Source organism: Rattus norvegicus, chromosome 12, assembly GCF_036323735.1.
Source record: "Rattus norvegicus strain BN/NHsdMcwi chromosome 12, GRCr8, whole genome shotgun sequence".
NCBI lineage: Eukaryota > Metazoa > Chordata > Mammalia > Rodentia > Muridae > Rattus > Rattus norvegicus.
Window position 1 is genome coordinate 18,103,094 of NC_086030.1, and position 26,550 is coordinate 18,129,643.

General features: G+C 43.9%; 1 protein-coding gene across 2 annotated transcripts in view; it reads right to left on the reverse strand.

Moving 5' to 3' along the window:
* Positions 1-26,550, reverse strand: part of Sdk1 (sidekick cell adhesion molecule 1) — a 986,485-nt gene that overhangs the window by 611,664 nt on the left and 348,271 nt on the right. For both annotated transcript variants that reach the window (XM_063271861.1, XM_039089863.2), the window contains exons 3-4: positions 11,598-11,704; positions 8,450-8,597 (exon numbers count right to left, since the gene is read on the reverse strand). In XM_063271861.1, coding sequence (XP_063127931.1) covers positions 8,450-8,597; positions 11,598-11,704 — 255 coding nt within the window. The remainder of the gene's footprint in view (positions 1-8,449; positions 8,598-11,597; positions 11,705-26,550) is intronic.

A 26,550-nucleotide genomic window follows, 5' to 3' on the forward strand; every position in this document is an offset into this window, starting at 1 on the left:
CTGTGCTCAATCTGAGAGTTTGCCTCAGATCTTCCAGAACAATCTCTCTCAGTTTAGGGCACAGAATCTACTTTCGCACTCCTTCGGTTGACTTTTAAAATAAATGAAAACATTCTGCACCACAAGGAGTTTGGCTCTTTTTTGAAATTAGCACATAAAGGGATGTTCAACATCACCCACCACTGAGGGAGATGAAAATTAAAAGCTCAAAGAGGAGAGAAAAAAACACCAATGAGCTATCATCAGACATTTATCAGGATGGACAAAATAAATCTAAAACTAGGACAACACTGCACACCAGAGTGGAAGCAGGGAAGGAAAGGGTGCATGTACCAGTGGTGTCAGAGCAGAAGCAGGGAAGGATACCGTTGGTATCAAAATGAAATGGAACAGTCAGTCTAGAAGAGAGACTGCTGTCACCTTAACAACGAAATCAAAAATGGAACATGCAACTAGCTTCTGGGTGTTTGTCCCAGAAAGAGTGAGTCTCCCATTCACAGAAAACTCATGCAAGAACGTTCACAGCGGCTGTGTTCATAACGGCCCCAATCTGGATACAACCCAGATATCTATCAACAGTCTAGCGATCATACAGAAGCTGGTGCATTCACAGCACACTCATACACCACAAGAAACCCAACTGTTCGCGCCATGACAATACCCAGGAAGCAGAAAATCTCAGCACCTACAAAAAAAAGTTGGGCAAGGCCACATGAACAACTGTAACCTCAGTGCTGGTGGGGGTGGATGCAGGAGGATTGCTGTGACTTTGCTAGCTGTCAGCCTAGCTCCATGTTCAGTGGCAGATGCTGGGATGAAGGGGAAAAGGCAGTGAGTGTTAGGGCAGGATGCATGGTATCCTCCTTGTCTGATACATGTATATCCTCGCACACATGCATATACATCAGATACACATATACCATATAGGGCACACGAACAAGTAAGTGGTTAAAATACTAACTTCCATGTCATACGGATTTTGCCACATTCTTTTTTCAAAACAAATGTGTGCTCCTTCTCTAAGGACTTCCTACTGAATATAGAATAAAATCATTACTTATTTCCAGATTCTGGGTCTACGGGATCTCCATGGGGGTCTCCTCGCTACTCCTGCCTGTTCCTTCCTCACAACTGACCTTAGCATGACACTTTAGCAAACACATCAAGCTACTCCCCGCATCTAAGCTCTGCCTAGAACATACATCCTTTGGGTCTGCTGGTACTCATCGGCTGCAGACATCACCCCGAGAGGCCGGCACAGCACAGAGGGTGACTCCGCAATCCAACAGAGCCAGCGCTGCCCGGCTGTTGGCCTCTGCCCGCCTTTCATCTCACCAGTAAATTCGGTATAATCGCAGTCCTCACTCACTGGCCGCTGTGAGGATTAAATGACTCATTATAAATAAAACACTTAAAACACTGCCTGGCAACTCCGAAATTGCTAATTATTATTATTATTAAATGTCATATTGAGACTATCATAGAAATTAGGTTGAATGAATGAAGCCAGACACAAAGGAGTTCATATTCAATGATTCCATTTATATGAAAGTCTAGAATAAGAAACAATCAGCAATCTATGGTAATTAGATTAGTTGGGAAGGGGAGCTGGAGGAGAAAGCACAAGGAGCTCTCTCCACTTGAAGGGGGGAGACTAAATCTGTGGGCACAGTTGCAACAATTCACCCACCCACGGGCTGAAAGTCTGTGCACTTTATATTAGTCAAATTATAATTCAAAAGTGGCTGACATTTATTTGTGTGAGTGTGTGTGAGTATGTGTGTGTGTGTATGAGTGTGAGAGTGTGTGTGTGAGTGTGTGTGTGAGAGTGTGTGTGAGAGTGTGTGTGAGTGTGTGTGAGAGTGTGTGTGAGTGTATGTGTGTAAGAGTGTGTGTGAGTGTGTGTGAGAGTGTGTGTGAGTGTATGTGTGTGAGAGTGTGTGAGTGTGTGTGAGTGTATGTGTGTGAGTGTGAGTGTATGTGTGTGAGTGTGAGTGTGTGTGAGTGTATGTGTGTGAGTGTATGTGTGTGAGTGTGTGTGTGAGTGTGTGTGAGTATGTGAGTGTGTGAGTGTGTGTGAGTATGTGAGTGTGTGAGTGTGTGTGAGAGTGTGTGAGTGTGTGTGAGAGTGTGTGTGTGAGAGTGTGTGTGTGTGTGTGAGTGTGTGTGTATGTATATGCAGATGAATGTACATTCGTGTATGCATAGAGTGTGTGAACCAGTAGACGATGTTTGGTGTTGGTCCTCAAAGGCTGTCTACCTTGCTCTTTGAGTGAGAGTCTCTCACTGGCCTGGAGTTCTCCAAACAGGCTAGGCTGACCAGCCAGTGACCTTCAGGGAACTTCCTATCTCTACCTTCACAGCATAGGGGTCCCATGCCTCTTTTTATTTTATTTTTTAAAGGTGCATTCTGGGAATTGAACTCTGGTCCTCTTGTTTACAAAACAAACACATAATCAACTGAGAGAATCTCCCCAAACATTAATACTCAATTGAAAGGAGCCCTATCCCTGGATCAGAACTCTGTTGTCCCTCCTTGGTCACGTCCTCTTAGCATTTATTCCTACATGCTGTCCCCACATGGGGACATGTCCTCCCCAATGGCAGCACTTTGAATGCCTTGCTTTCCTCTTGGTGCTGACCAGCTAGACTGGTGCTCAGCATTGGGCAGGTATTCAGTATCTAGGAACTCAGGGAAGGGAAGAGCAGGGGGGTTGGGAGGGGGCAGTGGGCGTGGCCATAGGTGTCAGTTTTCCTACCAACACCAGCAAATGTGAGCACACAAAATCGACTTATAAACACTTCCTTTGCATTTCCTAAGTTTTTAAAACAAGAACCAATGGGGTACAGGGGAGAAAAGTAACTTGCCCAAGACCGGAACCTGGGCTTGAGTTGCCATATTCCAGCCAGCTTGACTCATGCTCAATAAGGCTCACTTCACAAATATAGATGTGTTCTACAAGCAGTCACAAAATGCCCATAAAATATAATATAAAAAATTTTAAAGCACATTATTTTGAAAGCTCGGTTAACTATAAAAATATTATTACAACCAGACCTACTTCATGCGAGTATTGAGTTGTGGCTCCCAACACAAATGCTAATTTCCACAGATCTTTCTTGGAGCAGCAGAAATGAAATGGAAATAAGTTAATGGATGCTTGAGTATTTAAGCGTGGACAATTATGAGCTGGGCTGTTTGTACGTCACCCGGAATGCTGTTTATTACCCATACCTCACAGCCCAGATCGCTACTGGCAAGCCATCTATTGCAAAGCCGACTGGAGCTTTGAAATATCCAATCTATAAACTTCATGTTTCCGGGAAAACACGTGTGAGGATGCTTGTGCTCACACATTCCTGTCAGGTAGACTACAGGATGCAATATGAGTACAGAAACCCACAATTAAGCAAAAGAATGGCACTGTACACACCAAGTTTTTGCATCCTAATCTGATAACTGCAGGCATGAATTACCTCCCGGGGGTAGGAGAAACTCTGCGAGGCATCCAGATTCACGTTTCAAAGCTTGAGAAACAAAAGGAGGGGAAGAAAATAGATCTAAGCCAGGATAGCACGGAGGACTTTCTGTTTTCAACTTAGACTACATTAATAAGACAAAGCTGTCTTCCGCTCTGACATGAGAAGAGAGCAAATTAACTGTTTGGATCCAGTAAATCAAAAGCATAAACTTGCATGTTTTTTTAATATCTTTTCAGATACATAAAACCCATAATCATCTATTCAAATTTCCCAGTTTAACTTATTCTCCGTGCTTTCAGAGCATCATGTGCCTTTCTGAGATGGTTTTCTGTGTCAACAGTCATTTGCTGTGCAGCGTGTTGTTTTTATTCCACCCCCCCTTCCTCTGGGGAAGTGTAGATGCCACCTGACAGGTCTTGACAACCACCAATCCATTCAGTCCTCTGAGACTGAACTGCTGCCTTATATATCAGGCCATATAGTTATGGAGTGACATGTGCTTTCTGTAGTTATCACCCCGGGGGAAACCCAGTTGTGATTAGAAAACGCCCCAAGCAGAAAGGAACTAGAGATCAGAAGGGTTAATTCAAGATAGAATTATTGGAGTGCTAACCTTAGTGTCTCCTCTTTAGGGGGGTGGCAGTAGTTCAAAACAGGGTTTCTCTGTGTAGCCCTGGCTGTCCTGTAACTAGCTCTGTAGACCAGGCTATCCTCAAACTCACAGAGATCCACCTGCCTCTGTCTCCTGAATGCTAGGATGAAAGGCATGAGGCACCACTGCCGGCATGTGTCTCTTCTTGTGTGAGAGTTCCGACTAAAGCCATCAATCTTAAGAGGATGATAGAAGGATCCCCCCACTCCAAACAGGACCACTACAAGATGGTTACAATGAATACTGTTGGGTGACTTCATTTCCTGTATAGCAAGAGAGATAGGTAGCCTTTCTGCCGAGGACTGGGGAAAATGAGATCAAGGTCCCCAGGAAGGCACAGGTCATGGGTTCTGGAATTGAGTCTCATGGTTAGGGCCTGAGAACCAGTAAAGAAAGGACCCTCCAGCATTTGGGTATGGTGCCAACCAGCCCTAGGCTTCAGGCACGAACTAATGGTCATGCTAGTTACAGAGTCTTTCTCTCCCCCTCCATCCTTCTTCCCCACCACATAAACTCTTCATTGCTCTGGCAACATTTCTTTCCATTGCTGTGTGAGCTGTGTGTTTACAAGCTCCAGGAGCAAAGGCTTTGATATCCTTGGGATATCATTAAGCTGTGGGTTTGTCCCATTCTCCTGGGCCACTCCCAAAGTACAATGCTTTCCTCTGCCATTCTGTGCATACTAAAATAAAATTTCTCTATGCAGAGAGAGAGAGAGAGAGAGAGAGAGAGAGAGAGAGAGAGAGAGAGAGAGAGAGGGAGGGAGGTGGGGAAAGGGATGAAGGAAGGAAGCTGAAGCTAACCTCTGTTCAAAGTACCCCATTCCCCCACTCACACACATACATACTCACATACCACATTTCCTACACACACACACACACACACACACACACACACACAACACAAACTCACATACATTCTCACACATATACACAAACTCCCACAATACACATTCAGACACATGCTAACACACACACTCATATTTCCACAATCACACACATACACACACACACACACACACACAAATATATCCATGCACACACTCACACTGCCTACCCATAAACTAACTCTCTCTCTCTCACACACACACACACACACACACACTCACATACACTCACAATCACACTCACAATCACACAAAGCACACATTTGTTTCACATAAAATTGTTTCTCCTAAAATTAATTTTTTTGCCCACTTCAGGCAAGCCATCCTACCAGTGGATTAGGCCCCAGATCCTAAGATCTGCCTGTGTTCTTCTCCATCTCTTAAATTCCACATTCAATCCAAAAGGAAATCCTGGTGATTCTGTTCTTTCACTATCCTGATATTTGACACTTCTCCCTACCTCTACCCAAACCCACATAAGCCGGTGTTATTTCAAACTGAAATCTGGGCTTCTAAATAAATGAGCAAAACCACCTGAAGCCATGGGAGAAATGATCAAAAGCACGAGGCAAGTTCGTCAAGTAGAGCGAACAGGAGACTCAGCTTGACAGAGTCGAGCGTGAGCTCTGGAGTCAGAGCCAGACCTCAGTCCTACTGCTGCAGCTTGTCAGCTGTGTGCCCTGGGGTGAGTTAGTATCTCTAAACTTCAGTTCTGATAGCTGTAAGTGGAGCTAATTATAAGTGCCCTGGAAGGCAATTCTGAGGATTACAGAAGATATGTTTCAAGTAGGTCCTCAATAAATAATAACTACTAGGATTATTAATAGGCTATTTAACTAAATCTTCAAGTTTGGAAACACTAGGGTTACTGAATCGTTTTAAAGAGAAAAAAAATCCACTTCATTGAAAGCCCAAAGGTCAACTTTTAAAGGTCATAAGATAATGTTATAAAGAGAGGGAGGTGGCGAGGGTGGCCTCCACAGCAATGGTCTCCAGGAAGTGACCTCACATGCCAAGGCTGAAAGTCACTGCAAGTTCTTGACCTGTGCTGGGTTTCGTGATGCATTTTGGGTAGAATTCTCCAGACCTTAGATGCAGCCCTGGTGATATGGAGCAGATTGGATGCTTCCAGAGCTCCTTGTGTGCAGCCACGTGGGTCAGAAGTGGAAGTTTCTTAGGAGCAGTATATCTCAGGACGGTGTATAAACTGTTGGGAACAGTACACACGCCCTGATTTATGACATCTCACACAGCAGGCACTCAGGAAATGTGGGGTGCTGATGAGGTGGAACATACAAAACTAAAGGACCTTGTAGGAATGTAAATATTCATAATCAGCCCCATACACCACAACACTGCCAGGGCCAGAGGTTTATCGATAGTTTTATGCTTATAAACTGACTGTTTGTTTGATGGGCCACTGTGTTAGGACTTTAATCATACTATCATTTTATCAGTTCATTAGGAATTCAATAGTCTTTAGCATAAATCTGCAAGTAAAAAAAAGCCATGAAATTATGAGTAAAATTTAAAAATCAAGAGTTATTTCAATGGACATCCTGTCATACTCTGAATGAAGGTTGTCTCATGAGCATAGCTGGTTCACACATCAACCATGTGAACCAACAAGTATCTATTTGCTACCAAGTGAATGAAAATGATCCGGACACCATGGATTCCCAGCCCCTGGTATTACGAGCTCCATGCCTGAGAAGAAGCCTAATGCAGCCTACTTTCCGAACTGCACTGTTCTCAGTACCCCAGCATTTCTCCCACCTCTCCTGCCCTCCCGTGCTCCATGCTGGTCCTCCCAGAACATTTATACCACACTGTATCTCAGCTGCTTTCTGCTCAGCAGAATGCTCTCCCACAGCGATGAGATATCGATCCTGCCTCTTTGTTTCACCCAGTCCCAGGAGACATCTGTTATGATTGGAATCAATATGAAGGTGAATATCCAAGAAACTTCAGATACAGAAAAAAGGCTTAGCAGCTATGCCATTAAAAGGAATTGGTTTTTTTCTTTTCACGAGAATTCTGAAGTATGCTTGTTGCACAAATTTCTATTTTCTCCTATTTCTGACTGCCAAAATAGAAATGTTTGGTATAAGCAGGCCCATGCAGGGTTCAGATGTCAAGGTGGGATAACAGGTCTATACGGCTTACAGAGGGAGGTCCACCATGCTCTGCTGAGGGGGAATGTGGGTATAGCCCATCCTTAACTTCCACAATTGCATATAAAACCCGTGCAGCAAATATCTCACACACATCCTTTCCAAACTGAACCCAGATCTTTCCCGTCGTGCGTTCTTTTTTTTTTTTTTTCTTTTCTATTTTTTGGAGCTGGGGACCAAACCCAGGGCCTTGCGCTTGCTAGGCAAGCACTCTACCACTGAGCTAAATCTCCAACCCCCGTCGTGCGTTCTTATCTGCGATCCAGCACTTGGTAGCATAAATATTTGACTTTTACTTCAAGCACATAGTGTTCCATGATTCCTTTTGAAAATTTTTATTTTTGAAGTTTTTGTCATTGCAACATTATCTTTGAATTCTATTGCAAGGTAGCCACTTAAGTAATACATAGCAAGGACTAGGAAGTCAGCTTGGTGAGTAAAGTAACTGACTCACAAGTGTGAGAACCTGAGTTCAGATCCCCAGAACCAATGTGAAGCTGGGCACAGAGGCATGGACCTATAATCCCAGAGTCTTTCTGAGATAGGAGATGGAGATAGCTCATGGGATAGCCTGGTATACATGGTGGCAAAAACAGACTTTTCTCAAACAAGGTACACTCCCTCTGGATAAAGTCAAGACTATGAACCCAATGTTCTTTTGAGTCACTAAAACCTCCACATGGAGAAATTGCCTGACACCCAGCATATATCTTGAACGTGGGGCACGCAGGAAGACCTTGAGATGGGCCTTAGCAGTGAGATTAGCAATAGATGAGCAGGCCCCTAATTGGACAAGAGGAAATAAAGCTGTCACGGAAGAACGAAAGGATAAGGAGAAATAAGCAGTAACTGGCGTTTTATCGTCACTGAAAGGAGCATCAGGCGTGAGGCTCAAGGGAAAGCAGAGGGGGAACCCCACAGCTGTGTAAGTAAACACCAGGCCTGGGGAAATGAGGCGACGACGCACAGTTCAGGGGTGACAGTGGTGAGGTGTATTCAACATCAGAGAGAATGGGCTCCAGGGTGGAGAGGAGACCTTGGTTCAGGACATACAACAAGCAGAAAGCAACAGCACAAGGCTACTTGATTAAACGGCTTAAAAATAGGCAGGCCGGCCACAAGCAGCTGCTCATTAGGGACACTTCCACTCCAGACGAGGCTTTCCTGCCACCGGCCACTTAGCCGTCCTCTCTGTTACTAAGAGCATGGTACACGCACGTGCAATGAATTACGTCTGCCTTTGGAGCAACTTACATTCTGCTGCTGGGAATGATCTTGTGTCCTTCTCTAAACCATGTCACTTGAGGTCTGGGGCAGCTGGTGATAGGCAGTAGGTTTAGAAGTGCCGCATGTCCTTGAGAAACCGTTTTCCTCTGGTCTGCATCCATGAAGTTCCCCATATCTGCGGAGAAAAATTAGACATTTACGTTCTGGAGCACACTAGTTTTTGAAGGGGAGTAGGGGTCAGAAAGGGAAATGGCTATATTTTACAGTGAAGTCGGTGCTGCCATCATGCTGCCATCATGGTGACAGGCGAGAGTGAGCAGCAGTGCTGACGAGTGCAGATGGAGCATTGGCTGAGCCATGTGTCTCTAAAGCAGTCACAGGCAGGGCCTCGTCAGAGAGTCCACCAGCCTTCGTCATACTGCAGTAATATAATGACTGCTCACAGTTGACTGTAACGCTAAAACAAAAAACAAAACAAAAAACAGATTCTGGAAGTCACCCCAGGCCCTATGAAGCAGTTCTTACAGAGCTGCAACACTGGACACCCTGCAGCTACCCCTCCTGCCTGGGTCTCCTCATCCATCTCCTCATCTCGGGGACACTGTCTCCACTCACAAGCCTTTGGAAACCAGTGTGTTCCAATCCTTAGGGGGTTTGCAGAAGACTCTCTTGCCTGCCCCTACACTGATGACATGGCATGGGGCAGTCACTGTTCTACTGATTAAAACAACTAAAGAAATGAGGACCCAGCCATCAGACTAGATTTGAAAGGCTCCCTTTTAAATCGGGAACCTAAAACATTAAAACAATTTCTATGTTGTGGTCAGATGTAGTCCGTGTATACAGATGTTTCCACACCATATGGTTTATGTGTGTTCCCATGTATCTTGCATATATGTATGGGGGCGTGGTTGGAAACACACACACACACACACACCACACACACACACGTATATGTATGTCCACATGGAGGCCTGAGGATGATCATGTATCTGTCTTGATCAATCTCCATGTATCGTTTGAGATATTGTCCATCACTGAACCGAAGGGTGATAATTGGCTAGATGGGCTGGCCATCAAGCCCCAGGAATCTTATAACTAACTATGCTTGGCTCTGGCTTTATATGTGGAAGCTCAGATCCAAACTTCATTCCTCATGTTTGTGGAACAAGTACTTTAATGACTGAGTAATCCCTTAGCCACTGTATATCCATCCTTTCATCCTGCCTTCCTTCCTTCCTTCCTTCATTCCTTCCTTCCTTTCTTTTCTTTTCCTTTCATTTTTTTTTCTTTGAGGCAGAGTCTCGCTATGCAACCCTGGCTGGCCTAGAAACCACTGTGTAAACTGGAACTCACAGAGATCTGCCTTTTGAGTAATGGGATTAAAGGTGTGTGCTAACCATGCCTGACCACCATAGATTATTAAATACATCTCGTCCTTAGATATTTTTATGAAAGAATGCTATCATCTGTAGCTTTATCACTAAAAGCTCTTTTCTATATGACAGGACACACTATAAGGCACAGATAGGAGAGCTATGTAACACTGGGGGAAACACTCTTGCCTACGTGAACTTGAAGGAAGGCCACACACACTGTGGGAATGGCAGACAAAGTGTGGGACGGAGGGCAAGAAAAACTATGCAAAGCTCAAACTTCATAAACACAATGTTGTGTGCTATAACGAATTCCAGGCTCTTACATTACTCAAATATGGTTTGAGTATTGATCCACAGTCTATTTATTATGTCTTCAATTTTTCTATTGAATCAAAGTTCTGAATTATTCTGTAGATAAATTTGGCAATGGCTTCATCTTCAACAAACCAGAAAGATTGATGGCTCCCTTGAGGCTTAAATAATAGGTAAGCACGTAGAGTACGGGGCCCGCCCTCTGTCATATCAGCGATTATGAGAGGAGTGTGAGATAGGTTCATGTTACTATTGCGAACATAAAACTACAGATCATAACTTGGGCCAATATTAGACAGCAATTTTGGAGCCACTGGAAGAGAAAAGACACACTACAGTGTGGCCTCAAGCCTGGGGCATCCTATAATGTAAAATTTCAGAATGTTCTTGTGCCTATCTTTAAACAAGACACCTTGGAAGTCTTTGCAACTACACTGAAGCAGACAGTCCACTGCACAGATGCTCTTCTTCAAAGGCTTCCTGTCAGGGAATGAGAACAGGCACAGGCCAGGCCTCCCGCCCCTAAAGACTTCATGAGAGTCAAGGTCTCTGCCCTTTGATAGTGCCTTCTTTTAAGTTTTATTCCCCAAAATGGATCTGCTGGATAAAGAACAGATCGCTACAGCATTGATGATAGCCAGGCCATGACTATCCAATCTACTGAGTACCACAATGACTTTATAACAGGTCATGGAGAAGAAGCAAGGGGATCTGACTTCAGTTCAACTTTTCATATCCTAAACATATTTTAATCCCTATACTTATAAACCAATAGAAGTTGGTTTATACAGAGCACCTCTCTTACCCTCCTTCATGCCCCCACAGGCATGGGAAATCCTTCACCTTTTCAGTTGGAAAAACAGCAAAGCTTCACCTGGGTCCCCAAGTTTGGTTTTAGATTTTAAAATCTATCTATCTATCTATCTATCTATCTATCTATCTATCTATCTATCTGTGTGTTTATGAGCATTGCCACAGGATGTGTATAATTGTGGTCATGTGAAGGTCAGAGTACAACTTGCAGGAATTTGTTTCTCATTTCACCATGTGGATCCTGGGGACAGACTTCCAGAGGTCATCAGTTAAGTGGCAAGGGTCTTCACCTACTGAGATATTTTGCCAGCCCTATTTCCAATTTTAGCCATACTCCTTCCTATATTATTAATTATTTTCATTCATTCATTCATCAATCATTCATTCATCCATTCATTTGATTCATTCATAAGCAGTATCTCGTGGTTGCTCTATCTGGCATTGAACACACTGTGCAGCCAAAAATCATGCTGAACTCCTGATCTTCCTGCCTCTACTGCCCAGGCAGGCTAGGCGAGCCTTCTACTGATTGAACTAACACCCACAGCCCATATCACACTGCTGTTTTAGAGGAATCAATGACAAGGATCAATTGCCAAAACAGAGCTCCTCCCCACAGCTGCTGCAACTCTATTCACCACTTAAGGCCCTTGCTCGTCCCGCACACGTACATGCTACTTGAATTTCTGATTTTCTCTGCAAGAGAGCTCCCATCCTGTTCCGCACCACGCAGCGGTAAAACCCAGCGTCCAGCTTCTGCAAAGAGGGGATGATGTACCTGCAAAATGCCAAAAAAAAAGAAGTGTTAGTCGTCAAGCCTAGAAAGATCAAGGGCATCTCTTCCATAAGATGCTCAAGTAATCCATTTCTCTGGTACCGAATACAATGAGGAGGTGGATTTTTACATGGAGTCAGACCTCAATCTGTGCCCTGTGTCAGCACAGGGTCATGCATGAATTAGGTTTTACTACACTGTTGGGGTTGGAATAGGTAATGTCCCCATAGGCTCACTTGTTTGAACGCTTAGTCCAGTACGGAGTGCTAGTTCAGAAGGTTGAACAACCTTTCGAGGATGCAAATTCACTGGAGAAAGCCAGTTACTGGGGAGTCGGGCCTTGAGGTTTTACAGCAGGCCCTACTTGCTATTTACTCTGCTTTTGAACAGCCAATGCAATGTGACCAGCTGCCTCTAGCTCTGCCATGTCAGACTGTATCCCTTGGAACTGTGAGCCAAAAGAAATGTCCCCTCCCTTAGGCAGCTTTTTGACAGTTATCTGAGAATGTTAGGTAACTCGTGGTCACGGCAATTAAAGCAGACTTGTCAATGTAAGAAAATCACTTATTCTCATGCTGTGAAATCTCAGAGTTTCTGGACATAAATTCTGGAACTACAACTCCTTCACACAAAGCCCATGTCACTCTGTACCAAAGACCATTGCCACCTTCAGGATGAGCTGTGGTCGTCCTTAGGCAACTCGGGCTTAGGACCAAGACAGTGCTATCTCCACCCCAGTGTGGATGTCTCTTAGTGTAATGAATGTTCCTCTGTGTCTCCTTCTTTGTGAGCCTGACACTGAGAACAACTTTTTCTTCTCAGGTGACAGACAAAGTCTCAGATGTAATCACATACCTTGAGTAATAGGGACTGATTCTAGTTTCCATTCCTGGGACTGTAATAATCCCTCACACCCCATAACTCCCTCAAGGCCTCGTCAGCCTTCACAGGACAGTAAATGACACTCTGTCTGTGACAGCCCCGCTGTGAGCATAACAGCAGTTTTGTAAGCCAGCATGTTTGAAACCTGTAAGCAAACTGGGGTGTGGTTAATAACCACTGTCAAGAATCCAACAGCTCCTGAGCCCAGACCTGAGATGGTACTTGACTGAATCATAGACCGTGTTCACAAACAAACCAAGAACTAGCTTTGTGCAAACCATTTGTCTGATGGGTCGATGTTTAAAATATATAAGGAGCTCCTTAAAACCGAGAAGGCAGCAATCTGAAGAAATCTAAAGAAGAAGGAACATGGGGAAGAGGTTTGCGAAAAGGTACTCAGTGCATTCACGTCTGGAAAATGCAAACCTTAACCACACTAAGACAGCACCATCCAGCACCTAAGAAACTGAAGAATAAAAAACAAACCATGCTGAGGAAGGAGAGAAGGGAACAGCTTTGTCCGGTGCTGCTGGGCATGTAACCAGAGACACTACTACAGAACAGAGGGTTCTCTGCAGAATTAAACCTGGAACTATTATAGACTCAACCCTGCTTCTCTGAAAGGGAATTGTGATGATTTGTATATGCTCGGCCCAGGGAGTGGTATTATTAGAAGGTGTGGCTTTGTTGGAGTAGGTGTGGCTTTGTTGGAGTAGGTGTGGCTTTGTTGGAGTAGGTGTGGCCTTGTTGGAGTAGGTGTGGCCTTGTTGGAGTAGGTGTGGCTTTGTTGGAGTAGGTGTGGCTTTGTTGGAGTAGGTGTGGCTTTGTTGGAGTAGGTGTGGCTTTGTTGGAGTAGGTGTGGCTTTGTTGGAGTAGGTGTGCCACTGTGGGCATGGGCCTTAAGACCCTCTCTCTAGCTGCCTAGAAGCCAATCTTCTCTTAGTTGCCTTTGTAACAAGAGGTGAACTCTCAGCTCCGTGTTTGCCTGGACACTGCCATGTTCCCACATTGATGATAACGAACTGAATCTCTGAGCCTGTAAGCCAGCCCCAATTAAATGTTGTCCTTTGTAAGAGTTGCTTTGGTCACGGTGTCTGTTCACAGCAGGAAAAACCCTAACAAGACAGGAACTGAAATTAAGGATTTGAAGATACTGAAGTCCATGTTCACTGATGCTCCATTCCATGAAAGCTCTAGAATAACCCCAAGAATCTGTCAACACAGGAACAGATGAGACATTATGTATGCACAAAACAAAACACTATATAGCCTGAAACCAAGAAAGCCAGGTTTACCCCCAAGAACATGAACGAACCTCATGGACACTATGCTCACTGAAAGAAGCCAGTCAAAGGAGAATCAGCATGTGATGGTGACAGCAGAGTAGGTGGAATGGGGGAGGAGGCAATTTTAGTATATAAAGTGAAAAGTTGTCAATGTACTGTAAGGCATAGAGTACACAGCTAGTAATATGGTATTGTGCATTCAAGTTTGACCAAGAGACAAACTAGGTATTCTTTAAAATGTTTTAAATTATGTGTATTATCAAGGTGGGTGGACATGATGTGTGGAGAGTATGCCTGCCACAGTGCACATGTGCAGGTCACAGGACAACTCAGTGGAATCAATTCTTTCCTTCTACCTTTCTGTGGGCCTCAGCGATTGAACTCAGGCCAAAAAGCTTGGGTGGCAAGAGCCTTTACTTACTAAGCCATCTTGCTGACCCTCTATGTTCTTCTTACAGAAAAATAGCGCTGAAAAGACAGGGTTGCGTGGGATGAAGATGCAGAGGTGGGATGGTAGCCTGAGGGCATGTGCTTATCCCTAACACACTGGGTTATGTGCACTACACATAGACAGTGTGTTCTATGCCTACGTATCATATTAAAATACATCGTGTGGGCTGAGGAAATGGCTTAGCATTATAAGCATGAGGGCCTGAGTTCACCTCCCCAGAACCTACCAAGAAGGCTGTGCACGGTGGCACATACCTATAACGCTAGTGTTGAGCATGCTGTGTACACAGGGGGACCTGTGGTCACATCCCCAGAACTCTCCAGGAAGGCTGTGAACTGCTGCAAACACCTATAACCCCAGGGTGGATAAGGACAGAGGCAAGAATGTTGCTAAGGCTTTCTGTCCATAAACTTAGATCCATAGTCAGGGAGAGATCCTGTCTCAAGGCCATAAGGAGGAGATGGGAGTGATGGAGTCGGGCACCTGACATTGTACCCTGGCCTCCGTGAACACTCACATTTGTATGAACACTAAACTGAATAACGTAAAATGAGATATGTGGGTTAGGACTATAGCTCAGTGGTAGGGGGCTCACTTATCAGATCCAAGGTCCTAGCTAAAAGGGTTAATTAAGTAAATACAAACCAACAGTATGTTCACACTGTAACAGAACAAAGAAAACTACCATCTTTGAATGAAGAAGAAAAGGAGTAAGACTTGAGGTCTGAGTTTCGTTCACGCTGAGAAGGGGTGGGTCATAAAGAGGAGAGCTTGAGTGTACACAAACACCCTAACATCTGAAAATCACAGTGGAGCTCTCCCTTAACAAAAGTGATGTTTCGGCTGTGACTGCCTGGTCTTCTGAAGACATGTCCTCTTACAAAGTCCAGTCAGAAACTCTTAAAACAACTCAGGGAAAAGACCAAGTGTTAGTGGGTTCTATTTGCTCAGTACCAAGCAGACCTAGATGCATTGATATTCAGCTAATCGTTCATCTCTTTTATTCAAGTATGTCCAATTAGTCACCGTGGAGAAGGAACCCAGAGGAATGATTTTAAGTGAACGAAACCCTTGGACAATGCAGGCAATTCAGCAGTGAGCAAATATTAATCACAGTGAGTCTCCCTCTGATAACCTTGTGGTGGCCCTGTGGCAGGACTCATAAAATCTTTTATGATAAGAAAAAATATTGCTGGGCATTAATCTTAAAAAACTCTGTTCTATTATGAGGAACAGTTCATCCCAAACAAAATTAATTAGTGAAGACAATCAGAATAATACCAAACCAGGCACAAAGAGTCAATGCTGTGTATTTAAATTTCAAATCAGACTGGAAGGCTGCATGCTTTGATTGTTGTGTTCTGTGATTACAGGAACGAGGGTTCTGAGATCAGGTTAAAGCAACAGAAGTTTTTTTTAGAGAAGTTTAAGGACAGGTCATTGCAGCACTGGGAAGCCACAAGGACAATTTGATCATGGCAACATAACCACACTTATATAACGGTTACCCGTTCTGCTTTTTTCTCTTTTTAACTATCCTGCATAGATGTAAAATTCTTTTGAATTTCTACAATAATCTTATATGCTAATGCACAAAAATAGCATTGCTTCAAAACAACAGGAAGAGGCAGATAGCAAACTGAGTATTAGGCATATGCCGCTGTGCGCTGTCTCTGAGGATAATGTCACACCAGGGAAAAATATACAAAAGCGTTGTGAAGTCCCCCACCTCTTACCGGAATTCCTGCGCAAATTATGTTCACCTAACAGATGGGAGTGTTCGTGGTAAGCCCACTGTTTATAAACACACATTTTTAAGCAGGAAAAGTTTCCTGGCTCATTACAGGAAGGTATGATAAAATCGTGGTACCATATGTTGCTCAAACACAGGCAACGCTCGCTCCTGCTCTGGACAAAACTGAGCCAGTGTGTGAATGTGTATGGGATTCTGATAGACCAACTTAGCATTCTCTAGGCCAACAGAACAGATCCCACCAATGCCAGGGATGAGAGGGCTTTGTCAGCTGGGGATAGTACATCAGCCTTCAATGCTACTCTAAACATCCATTAGAACTACCCAAGGCTTTCTCTAGAGAGCATCTTCAGATCCATTCCCACCCAAATTATGAAGTGGGTCAGGACGGAAAATTGACACAAAGTCTGCCCAGGATCTGAACCTCCTTCACTTTTTGCACACTCCTCTAAGAGCATGTCTCAGAGAAGAAAGGACCGCACTGGCTAATCAATCCTGGGCTCACTCCAGGGCACAGAGACATCGCATGGCCAAGTCAGCACTGCTGCTGGCCTGAGATCTGATGGGTGGGGGGGAGAAACAAGGCAGAGGGTGGACACGATGGTGACCAGACATGACAGTTGTGGTCAGACAGTACAAATACGACATGGGATTCAGTGCCGTGGTTGTGGAACGTGGTGGTGAGGGGGCCTGGAAACGATGGGGTATAGCAATGGTGGGATATCAAAATGGTGGTAGAAATGAGGGTGGTAGAGACAAGGCAGAAGAAGGGACGAACAGTGGTGAAGACACAGAGGCACCTGGACAGGTGGAGCAATGAGATTATTTGATGGCCACTGGGGCAGTAGCTCAGATTGGGGTGTTCAGTGTGAGTCTCTCAGCAGACTGGTTTCTGGCATGACTGTGGGGCTGGGTTGGGGGCAGGCAGTTCACTTCATTCCACTCTGCCTAGTCCCTGGCAGCCCCACAATTCTTTTTTTTTTTTTTTTTTTTTTTTTTTTGGTTCTTTTTTTCGGAGCTGGGGACCGAACCCAGGGCCTTGCACTTCCTAGGCAAACGCTCTACTACTGAGCTAAATTCCCAACCCCATGCCCCACAATTCTAAAGATGCTCCACTATTTGTTCAAAAGCACAATTCACCCGAGACACTGATGATAGTTTATTTCTGGGATCTGATTCTTCTCAGAATCAACTCCAAATACAACCAAAACAACTAAAGGAAAGATTAAAAGGAAACAAATTGACGGTGACTATGGCTTCCTGCTGAACTACCTATGACTGTTCGTTGATAAAGAATCAAAATGACATGGGGGTGTGGTGAATGCCTAGGAGAAATTACGCTGCTGTATGGAATTTTTCTGGAAAAGAACTACTGTATCTCTAGAAATGTATGATAAAACATGACTTACGTTTATAAGTTGCTGCTTGGCAGGCATTCCCAACAAGAAGATATTAGGACTGAGAATACTCATCAGTGTAACAAGACCACACCTCCAGAACAAAGTCAGATCCACATATCTCTTGATAGTCAGGAATTATACAAGTAATTCTGGGTGGGGGTGTAGCTCAGTTCATGGAAGGTCTGCCTAGCAGGTACAAAGTCATGGGTTTGAGCCCTAGAACCACATAAACCAGGTAGGGTACCACACCCTATAATTCACAAACTTGGGGGTGTGGGGGATATGAGCAGGAAGATCAGGAGTTCAATTCATCCTTGGCTACATGGGAGATCCCAGTTAGCCTGGACTAAGAACTCTGCCAACCAACTAACCAACCAACTAACCAACCAACTAACCAACTCATAAAGTAATGCTAATATTGATGATAAAAAATAAAAATTTGAGGCTAGGATGTAGCTTAACGATTTAGTACTTGCCTAGCAGTATGAGACTCTAGTACAATGTGAACAAGAACACAGTAAGGAAATGAACTAATAGGGTGGGGCAACCCTAAAAGATAGGAGGAGGCTTCCCTATCATCCGTAAGGTACAGACTCAATCCACAGAGCCACACACAAGCCCTCTATCTACCTATTTTACATAAATAAATACCAGCTCTATAAGCTTTTATGATTTGAACGAAAGTTCTTATTTTTACAGTTAAAGTGGGAGGGTTAGGGAAATATACAGTAAAAGCCATCACCTCATCTTGGGAAGGTTAGATGCTAATTATGTTTTCAATTTTATTTTTTTATAAATTTCCTGTATTAAACTTTAAAAAAACAATAATCCGTACTGGAGTGAGTTTGTGGCTGACTGTTTCCTCAAGCGAAATAATGATGAAAAAAAAATCTACAGTAGAATTTGATAAGAAAATAGATGCACAATTTTGAAGGAGTGCCAGTGTCATACACACGGGGCAAGTTCAAGGTTATGTCCTTAGAAGAGTTAAGTCATCGGTATGAAGTTAAAGTGGACAGAACAGAGAAGAATGAGTTACCCGTCAGGAACCCTGTGTTTGCCAAAATTACTCTGTGTGTGTGTGTGTGTGTGTGTGTGTGTGTGTGTGTGTGTGTGTGTGTGTGAGAGAGAGAGAGAGAGAGAGAGAGAGAGAGAGAGAGATTTTAAGTGAAGAAGGAAAATAACTAGATGCCTCTGGGTATGGCCCACGTAACGAACGGGCAGTAGTTGCATTAGGGTTCAGTCTGGATCTCTAAAGCTTGCAGAGTCCAATGGGATACCGATGTCACCCAAGCTTCTCACCGACACCTACCATGAATGACTGGGCTTAGACCTTATCCCAACACTGACCAAAGCCAATCCAAACTTCAAGAGTTGCTGTTGAGACATCCCTAAGTCTCTCTGGGACCCTGTGATTATTTTCTTCCTTTTTACCAACGTAAGCAATGTTTTGAAGACTGCTCCTTCTTTCTTGGTCTAATCAGGGGCAGAAAGGTGAAAATCTCCATTTCATGAAGCTCAAGCATGTGACAGGAATCAGTCTGTTGGATCTAACCTTATTAGGATTAAACACTCTGAAGTCAGTAAGAATTGAATGTCAGAAAACCTTTGGGAAAGAGGGAATTGATTTTTTTTTTTTAAGGACAAAATCTTTCATTCCATCTCTGATTACTTAATTCTTTATGATGTGAGATTCTCTGTGAGACATAAAAAATGGGGACCATTGTACCAAGAATTAAAGTATGAAGATAAATGTTACTTACACTCTACACAGTTAGAAATATCTACACGGAACCATAATGAAATAGGAGCCTAAACTGTAAGCACTGTAACAAGTAACAGTGGGTTAGGAGCACACAGTTAAAAGCTTCTGGTGTCTCATTTGGAAGGACTCGTCAACAGTGAATCACATTGGTTGGGTTGTTCTACTGACTAAAGCTTTTCATTTAGATTCCACAATGATCCTAAGACAGAAGACTCCAGAGAGATCAATTACCTACACCCGAATCATCTCCAATAAGGACTTTAGGAAGCCACACATCAATTCTGTTTAAGAAGTTGTCCAGGAACAATCTTGTCTGCTCTGACTACGTAGCCAAGGAAAGACCATCAAACTGAAGCTAAAAGTCAATATGCATGGCACACAGCTCTGTGAGATCCACATGCAGACTGGCCACACGTCAGTCATATTAAAGATCTAGGCTACACATCTTGGCACACGTTACACTGTACAAGCCTGAAAGCTCAAGGAGGGTCATGTTTGCTTGGAGTAAGATGGCAACCGCCCATCCATTTTTACATTCCCAAGTTTATTACCCCATCTTTCTAGACAAAACAATACTCAACTTGGTACCTCAGAAATGAGGGATCCAGTTTTCAATGACAGGATTCACCATTACAGGTTTATGATAAAGAAGAAAGGTAAAGCCCATAAGAAGTTTTACACCCAGTTCATAGCTATCTATATACCCGGTACTAGAAACCAAGTTAAGTGATACAGTGTGAAACTACAAGAGATCCTATTTTACCTAAATCTCATAGCTCTCGTGGCTGAGTTGAGCCCAAATGAAATCTGGTTTTGTAACCGAGTCAGTTCCCAGAACAGCACTCCTGGAGTATAAACCATCAGAGGAGAATTAACATGAGCCAAGGCTAGGGCTTGCTTCTTCTAAGAAAATGCTCAGACACACCTTTACTTGCTGACCCACAGAATGAGAAATAATAAATTAAAAACACTGTGTATGCAGATGCTTCTCTTGGCTCAGTGAAGGATTCTAATTGTGCGTGTGCCTCAAGATGTCAAGCCTAAAGAATATAAACAAGAGACTCATCTGTAAAGAAAGATATTTTAAAACTAATTTAATAAAAACATATTTAAAAACTAAGTCTTCAGACCCAAGGAAACAGTATTCTGCCCAATAGCCAGGCTGTCTTATTTCTCTCAATATGTGAAGTTTTCAGTATAAATAGTTTGCACACTGCTTGTCAGATTTATCCCTAAACATTTCAGTGTTTGCTGTTTTTATTTAATTGTTGTGTGTAACATATTATAGATGAGAATGACTTGTCTAAAACATAAGATATAAATCACATATAACTGATGTTTACATATTTATCTTATATCCAGTAACATTGCTGAATTCACTGTAGAGATGATCATGCTGTTTGAAAATGAAAGCAGTCTTTTTTTTTTCCCTTTGCAGCGCTGAGAATTTCTTTTTCTTGCTTTATCGCATTGGCTAGTAAGTCTGCAATCATAATTCGATGCTTTGTAACTTTGTGGTTCTTATTCAAATTAGGGAAAAAAACCTAACATTATTCCTTTAACTATTTCCCTTGCCCCTTCTTTGGTTCTAGTTATACATATATTTGTTCTTGTTACTCTCTAATGCTCACTTAATTGTTCCTTTAATATGCTTTTTATTTTTTATAGTTCTACTGCTATACTCACGAGCTTACTAATGTTTCTTCTGAGCATTCCAATCTTCATCAGAGGCCATTTTACCTTTAGCATTTGTTTTAATTTGATTATTACTTTTTTCACTTTGATTGTCACCATCTCACAGTCTTTCTCTGCTATTTGTGTCAGTTTTCACTTGGCTTCAATCTTTTCCTCCTCACTTCCGATCACACTTTCCTGCCTCTTTGCAAGCTCATGAAACTGACTAGATTTTAGATACTGCAGAGTTTAAGTTGTTACATCCTGACTGTTTGGGCATTCTTACAAATGTACTTGGACTCTGTAGTGCTATTGTGAAGATACCCAGAAGTAACTCATGCAACCCCTTCAAAGTATTGCTTTTCAATTGTAGCTAGGCAGGACAGAACAGATTTCATTAAGACTGATTTGTGCTGAGGATAGAATACCCACTCCTGTGTGAACAGGGAGCCACTACTCATTACCTGGATTACCTCTATACTGGCCTTGAGTGGCTGCTTCATTCCAATAAGCCTATGCAGTCTCCAGAAATATTTCTCCACACATCCCTTTGCATCTTCTGCTCTTGAGAAATCTAGAGTTCCTATCTGCCTCCTGCCCCGCCCTGAGATCTAGCTTAGTGAGGACACCACCTGGGTTCTCATTTTATGGCTTCACTTGGAAGTTCCACGAAGGCAGGCACTGTGGGCAGCTGCATGGCTCTCCCTGTTTGTACCCTATCTCTTAGAGATCACCACCTTCCACTGTCTAAGATCTAGTGTCTTAAAAACAATTTCACTGACTTTATTTTTTTTGTCATGCGAATGTCTGGGTTCGATCCCATAACACTTTCTTAGCCCAGTGTGACAGGCAGGGTTAGTGAGGCCCGACGTGCGAGACGTCTTTGTCCCGGGGTGTTTGTACAGTTGTTGGTGTTGTTTTTCCTCTTGAAACATGTTTGATATCTGACACTGATAGCTGCTGTGGGTAAGGCTCCTCTGGGGGCTCTCCAGCAATCTCAAAGAGTCAAGTAGAGCCTTTATTTAGGTTCTAGCACACAGTTATGCCTTCTTGAGTGGTGAGCTCCAGATACCGAAAAGCAATTTCTGCTGTGCGGAGTGATAAACGGGAGCTGTGCCGTGGGTATTAGGAACATGCCCACAGAAATAACTCTTACAAGAGAATTATCAGAGCCGCGTAATTCTAAGCACCAAGGCTACTTTCTCAATGACTTTTAAGCCACACAAATGGATGGGATGGCTAAATACCTGGGCCTGCAGAACACTGGAAACAGGGGTGCCTCACAACAGCCTTCCTGGGACACTGTAAGGGGATACCCTGGCAAGCAGTATTTTTGGCCCTGTGGTGGCCTATTCCTATTGTCATAAGACCTAGAACCACCCAGGAAAGGAGCCTCTGGGCAGGCCAGCTAGGGATTCTCTTATAGTGGATTGGCCTGATGCTGCTTGTATTCTAATCCCAATATTGGGCTCCCAAGACCTGGTTGTCCCAAAGACTAGAGAATCTGCATGTAGTGACACTGTGTGACCTTGCCTCCAAATAATTTTTGATAAGTGAATAAAAGTGATGACAGCCGATTGCTGTGTAGAAGAGACATATGAAGGCTTTAGGGTTCAGAGGCTTGAGGTTCGAAGGAGAACCATGAAGGGAGGAAGAAGGTGAAGGAGGAAGAGGAAGACACATTAGGAGTCAGGAAAACATGGCCTTGAGGGCTGGCCAATGGGAGTTAAGAGCAGCCCAGATGAAACATAGTAAGAACTCAGGATTATCGATAGGCAAGTAGACTCTAATAGCATAGAGAGGGTGGATATCTGCCTAGCTCTTGTGCTGTTTGAGGCTTTTTGTAAATATAAAGGTTGATTGTGTCTTTTATCAGGGAACTAAATGGTCAGTGGCGGGGTAGAAACTCCAGGTCAGGATTAAAAATGCACACGGCACTCTCTGGATTAGATCAGCTTCAGGGCACGTCTGTGGGGATTTTCTTGACTCATTTCGCTGAGAAGGAAGACATACCCTGAGTGAGAGCAGCACCATACCCTAGGCTGAGGTCTTGGAATAACGAGAAAGCAAGCAAGCTGAGCTCCAGCATGCTTCTCTCTGCATTTTGAATGCATATACAGCATGGACGGCTGCCCCCCCCCCCCCCGGACTCCTGCCGCCAGGCCTTCTCTTCCAGGATGGACCGAACCCTCATTCTGGGAGCCAAAACAGCTGCTTCTTCCTTAAGTCGCTCTGGTCTGTTGTTTTAATCACAGCAACAGCAGGAGTAACTAAGGTGACTCTTTGCTTTTAATGGGAGAAGTCTATGGAAGGAATGGCTTAGGCTAGAGAGAGAGACAGTAGTGAATGGCTTGGTTGATGGGAAGGAGCCCTGGGAGAAACTATAAATTCAAAGGAAGAAACCACATGCTGATAAGGAGTACAGCGGAGAGTGAAACATGGGGTCTAGCATCACTGGGCAGCTCCCACTTCAGAGAAGGCACCGGTCGAGCTCCTGGCCAGACTCAATGGTGACGTCATCTAAATGCGCACGCAGTAGCCAGTGAGATGAGATGCAGGCAGATCCGACCCGCTTGTGAGGCCTGAGGCTACTAAGGGGTCTAAAAGTACACACCCCTTCTCAAAGCTGGTCCCGCGTTTGCCACTGTCTGGCACTGGCCACTGTTAGATGCCAAAGTTGGCTTTATCATGGCACTTACCAATGGACAAAACGTCACTAGGATGTCTTATAAAAACCATCTTGGGCTGAGGACATAGCTCGCTGGTAGAAGGCTTTCCTGCCACGTACAAGACCCTGCGTGGACCGTCCTGATAATAGTTTTACTATTGACTGGGTTAAATCCACACAGTGATGGGAAGGTGGGGGCACTTATGCCGCTCAGCTTTCCCGTGCGGCAGCCTCCCTACCCTACGCCATTCTCTGCGCTCTTCTTCAGGTGGGTTTTACAAATCTCCTTTAAAAGTTATCCCCAGGAATTTAATAATTTTTATTGATACGGTGAAGTTTCCTTGTCTTTCTTTTTTTTATCAAACAGGAGAAAATAGCTTTCCCTTAACCATCCCTATTTTCACTGGAATCAAAACTAATAATAAACATCCATCAAGTTTCTATTGTTGTTGTGGCACAGAATTGAACTATGGAGATGAGTCTCCTAAGAAAATGACGACATTTTTAGACTATCCAATTATCCCCACTGTTATAATAGGCATACTGCTCGAGCATTAAGAAATTCCCCACACATGGCTACGCATCCACTTGGAATATAAATATTAAAGGCCTTTTTCCTCAGTGCAGGCCAGAACTCACAGATGTTTCCTGTAAAAATTGTATGCAAATCCAGCTCAGATGCCTGTGCAAACTTAGCTTAATTACCCAACTTCTGTTGCCACGCTGCCATGTCCTCACCTGTGCCTAAAAGGCGGCATAAGTATTAATGTGAACAGAAACATCGAAAAATTCACCGAAATCCACAAGCATCCGGTAATACAAGAGGCAGAGGAAAGACTATTCTTAGTCGGTGCTGGGAAGGGTGAAATTACGTGGTTATCTCCTTACAGTGTTAGCATTTTCCTGACTGACACCAGGGGAGGTAAAATCGGTGCTCACTCCAGGCAAGGCAGCCATCACCTCATCCTTGTTTTTCAATTTGAGACTTACAAAGGTCTCGGGAAGGTTAACGAGGGACAGCTGGAAGTGTTCTGGGGAGGAGGTAGAAGAAAGAATAATTTGAAAGGAATAGCATGCGATTTTTAAGCAGCTTTTACATCTGGACAAATTGATGACAAAATACAATGGATTCTTGATAACTCATCTCAGAGTCTGAAGACCCCGGTGAACGGAATGCAATTCATCACTTCCACCACAAGCCATGGTTGCTTCAGAGGAATGCGTGCTTCCTCATTGTGCTCCCAGAGAAGCAGTAGCGAGGCAGCTGCCTTATTTTAATGGTCCATGTATAATGAGCCACTACTTTGGTCTTGCTTCAATACAACCACCACCGTTTTGTCTTCTCGCGGATTATCACCACATATTTCAAACAAATAGGTAAATTTCGCTACTGGAAAGAGCGGTGGAGAATGAAATAAAACCTAAACAATGCACCCTTTCACATACTTTTAGGTTAACACTACATTTAAGAGGTTGCATGTATAAAAATAGCCTGGGGCTTTACGAGTAACAATCAGGGGAGATGGCGCAGTTGGTACAGTGGCTTGGTTTGACCTGGGTTCAATCCTCAGAACTCACGTCAAAACTCCAGATATGGAGGTGCACACTTGTGATCCCTCAGAACTCGTGTCAAAAATCCAGCAGATTGGTGTTGGTGTTTTGCTAGATGTGGGGGGTGCACACTTGTAATCTGAGCACTGGGGGAGAGGGGGTAGAAATAGGCCTGGCCAGCCACCCTGCCTAACCTAGGTGGTAAACTGCAGATCCCAGTAAAAGACCTTGGCACAAAAGAGGAAAGGAAAGGATGAAAAATGGAAGAGTGTCTGGGGAGGACAGCTGAAGTTGTCCACAGGCACGTGCGTGCACATATGCACGTACACACACACACACACACACACACACACACACACACACACACACACACAACTACCTCCAACAGGATGCCCACAATGATACAATGCCCATCTCAGGTTCAACATCTACCTTTCCCCTCTCCCCAAGGTGGAGACCCACAGAGAGACTCTTAGGCAGTGGTTCCCACCCTTCCTAATGCTGTGCCCCTTTAATATGGTTCCTCATGTCGTCCCCAACCATGAAATTATTTCGTTGCTTCTTCACAACTGTGGTTTTGCTACTCATGTGAATTGCAATGCTTATGTCTCCTGTGTAGGATATCTAATACATGACTCTCCAAGGGGGGCGTGACCCACAGGTTGAGAATCACTGCTCTAAACGGCACTATGTGTCTTGTTCCTATGAGGAGGAAGAGATCACTAAGAAGAGCTGGGAGGGAAAGATTATCATGATGCCCAGACAAAAAGCCTGGCCCCGGGCAGCTCCTTCTCAGAAAATATACTAAGAAAACTGAAGCTCAGGGGACAAAATCCCTTTCTAGGTAGCCACACCAGGTTGGCGGCTTTGAAGGCCTCCTGCCATAGACTGCCCACCTCCCAAATCTTTGGGGCCCTGCTGCTAAGTATCTGAGACACACTGATTATGTACTATGGTTTTTATTAGCACCCACTGGCGTGGGATTTATTATATCATTTCACAGATGACAAGACTAGGTCAAAATGGTTAACTTCTCCACCCGTGAGCAAGCAAGATGGGAACCTGAAGTTCCCAGAGCTCAAGCCACGTGTGTCTGAGAGCATTGCTCATCTACGGTCTCATCCCCAAATTCATTCTCTGGGGTGTTGTTGTTGTTGTTGTTTGTTTTGTTTTGTTTCTTTGCTTTTACATCAGTTAGCCAATCCCCATCACACACTAACACTGAGGAATACTGCCAGGAGTCAGTAGAAGGTTGAAGGTGTGTAAGGAAATGGGGTATTTTACACAGTAAAATACACAATGCTTCCAACACCACCATGAGATGCAATCGGTCCTGTGATGGTTCCTATTAGCTGTCAACTTGACAGGGTCAGGAATGACCTCTCAGTACATCTGGGAGGGAGATTCTAGTTGGGTTCA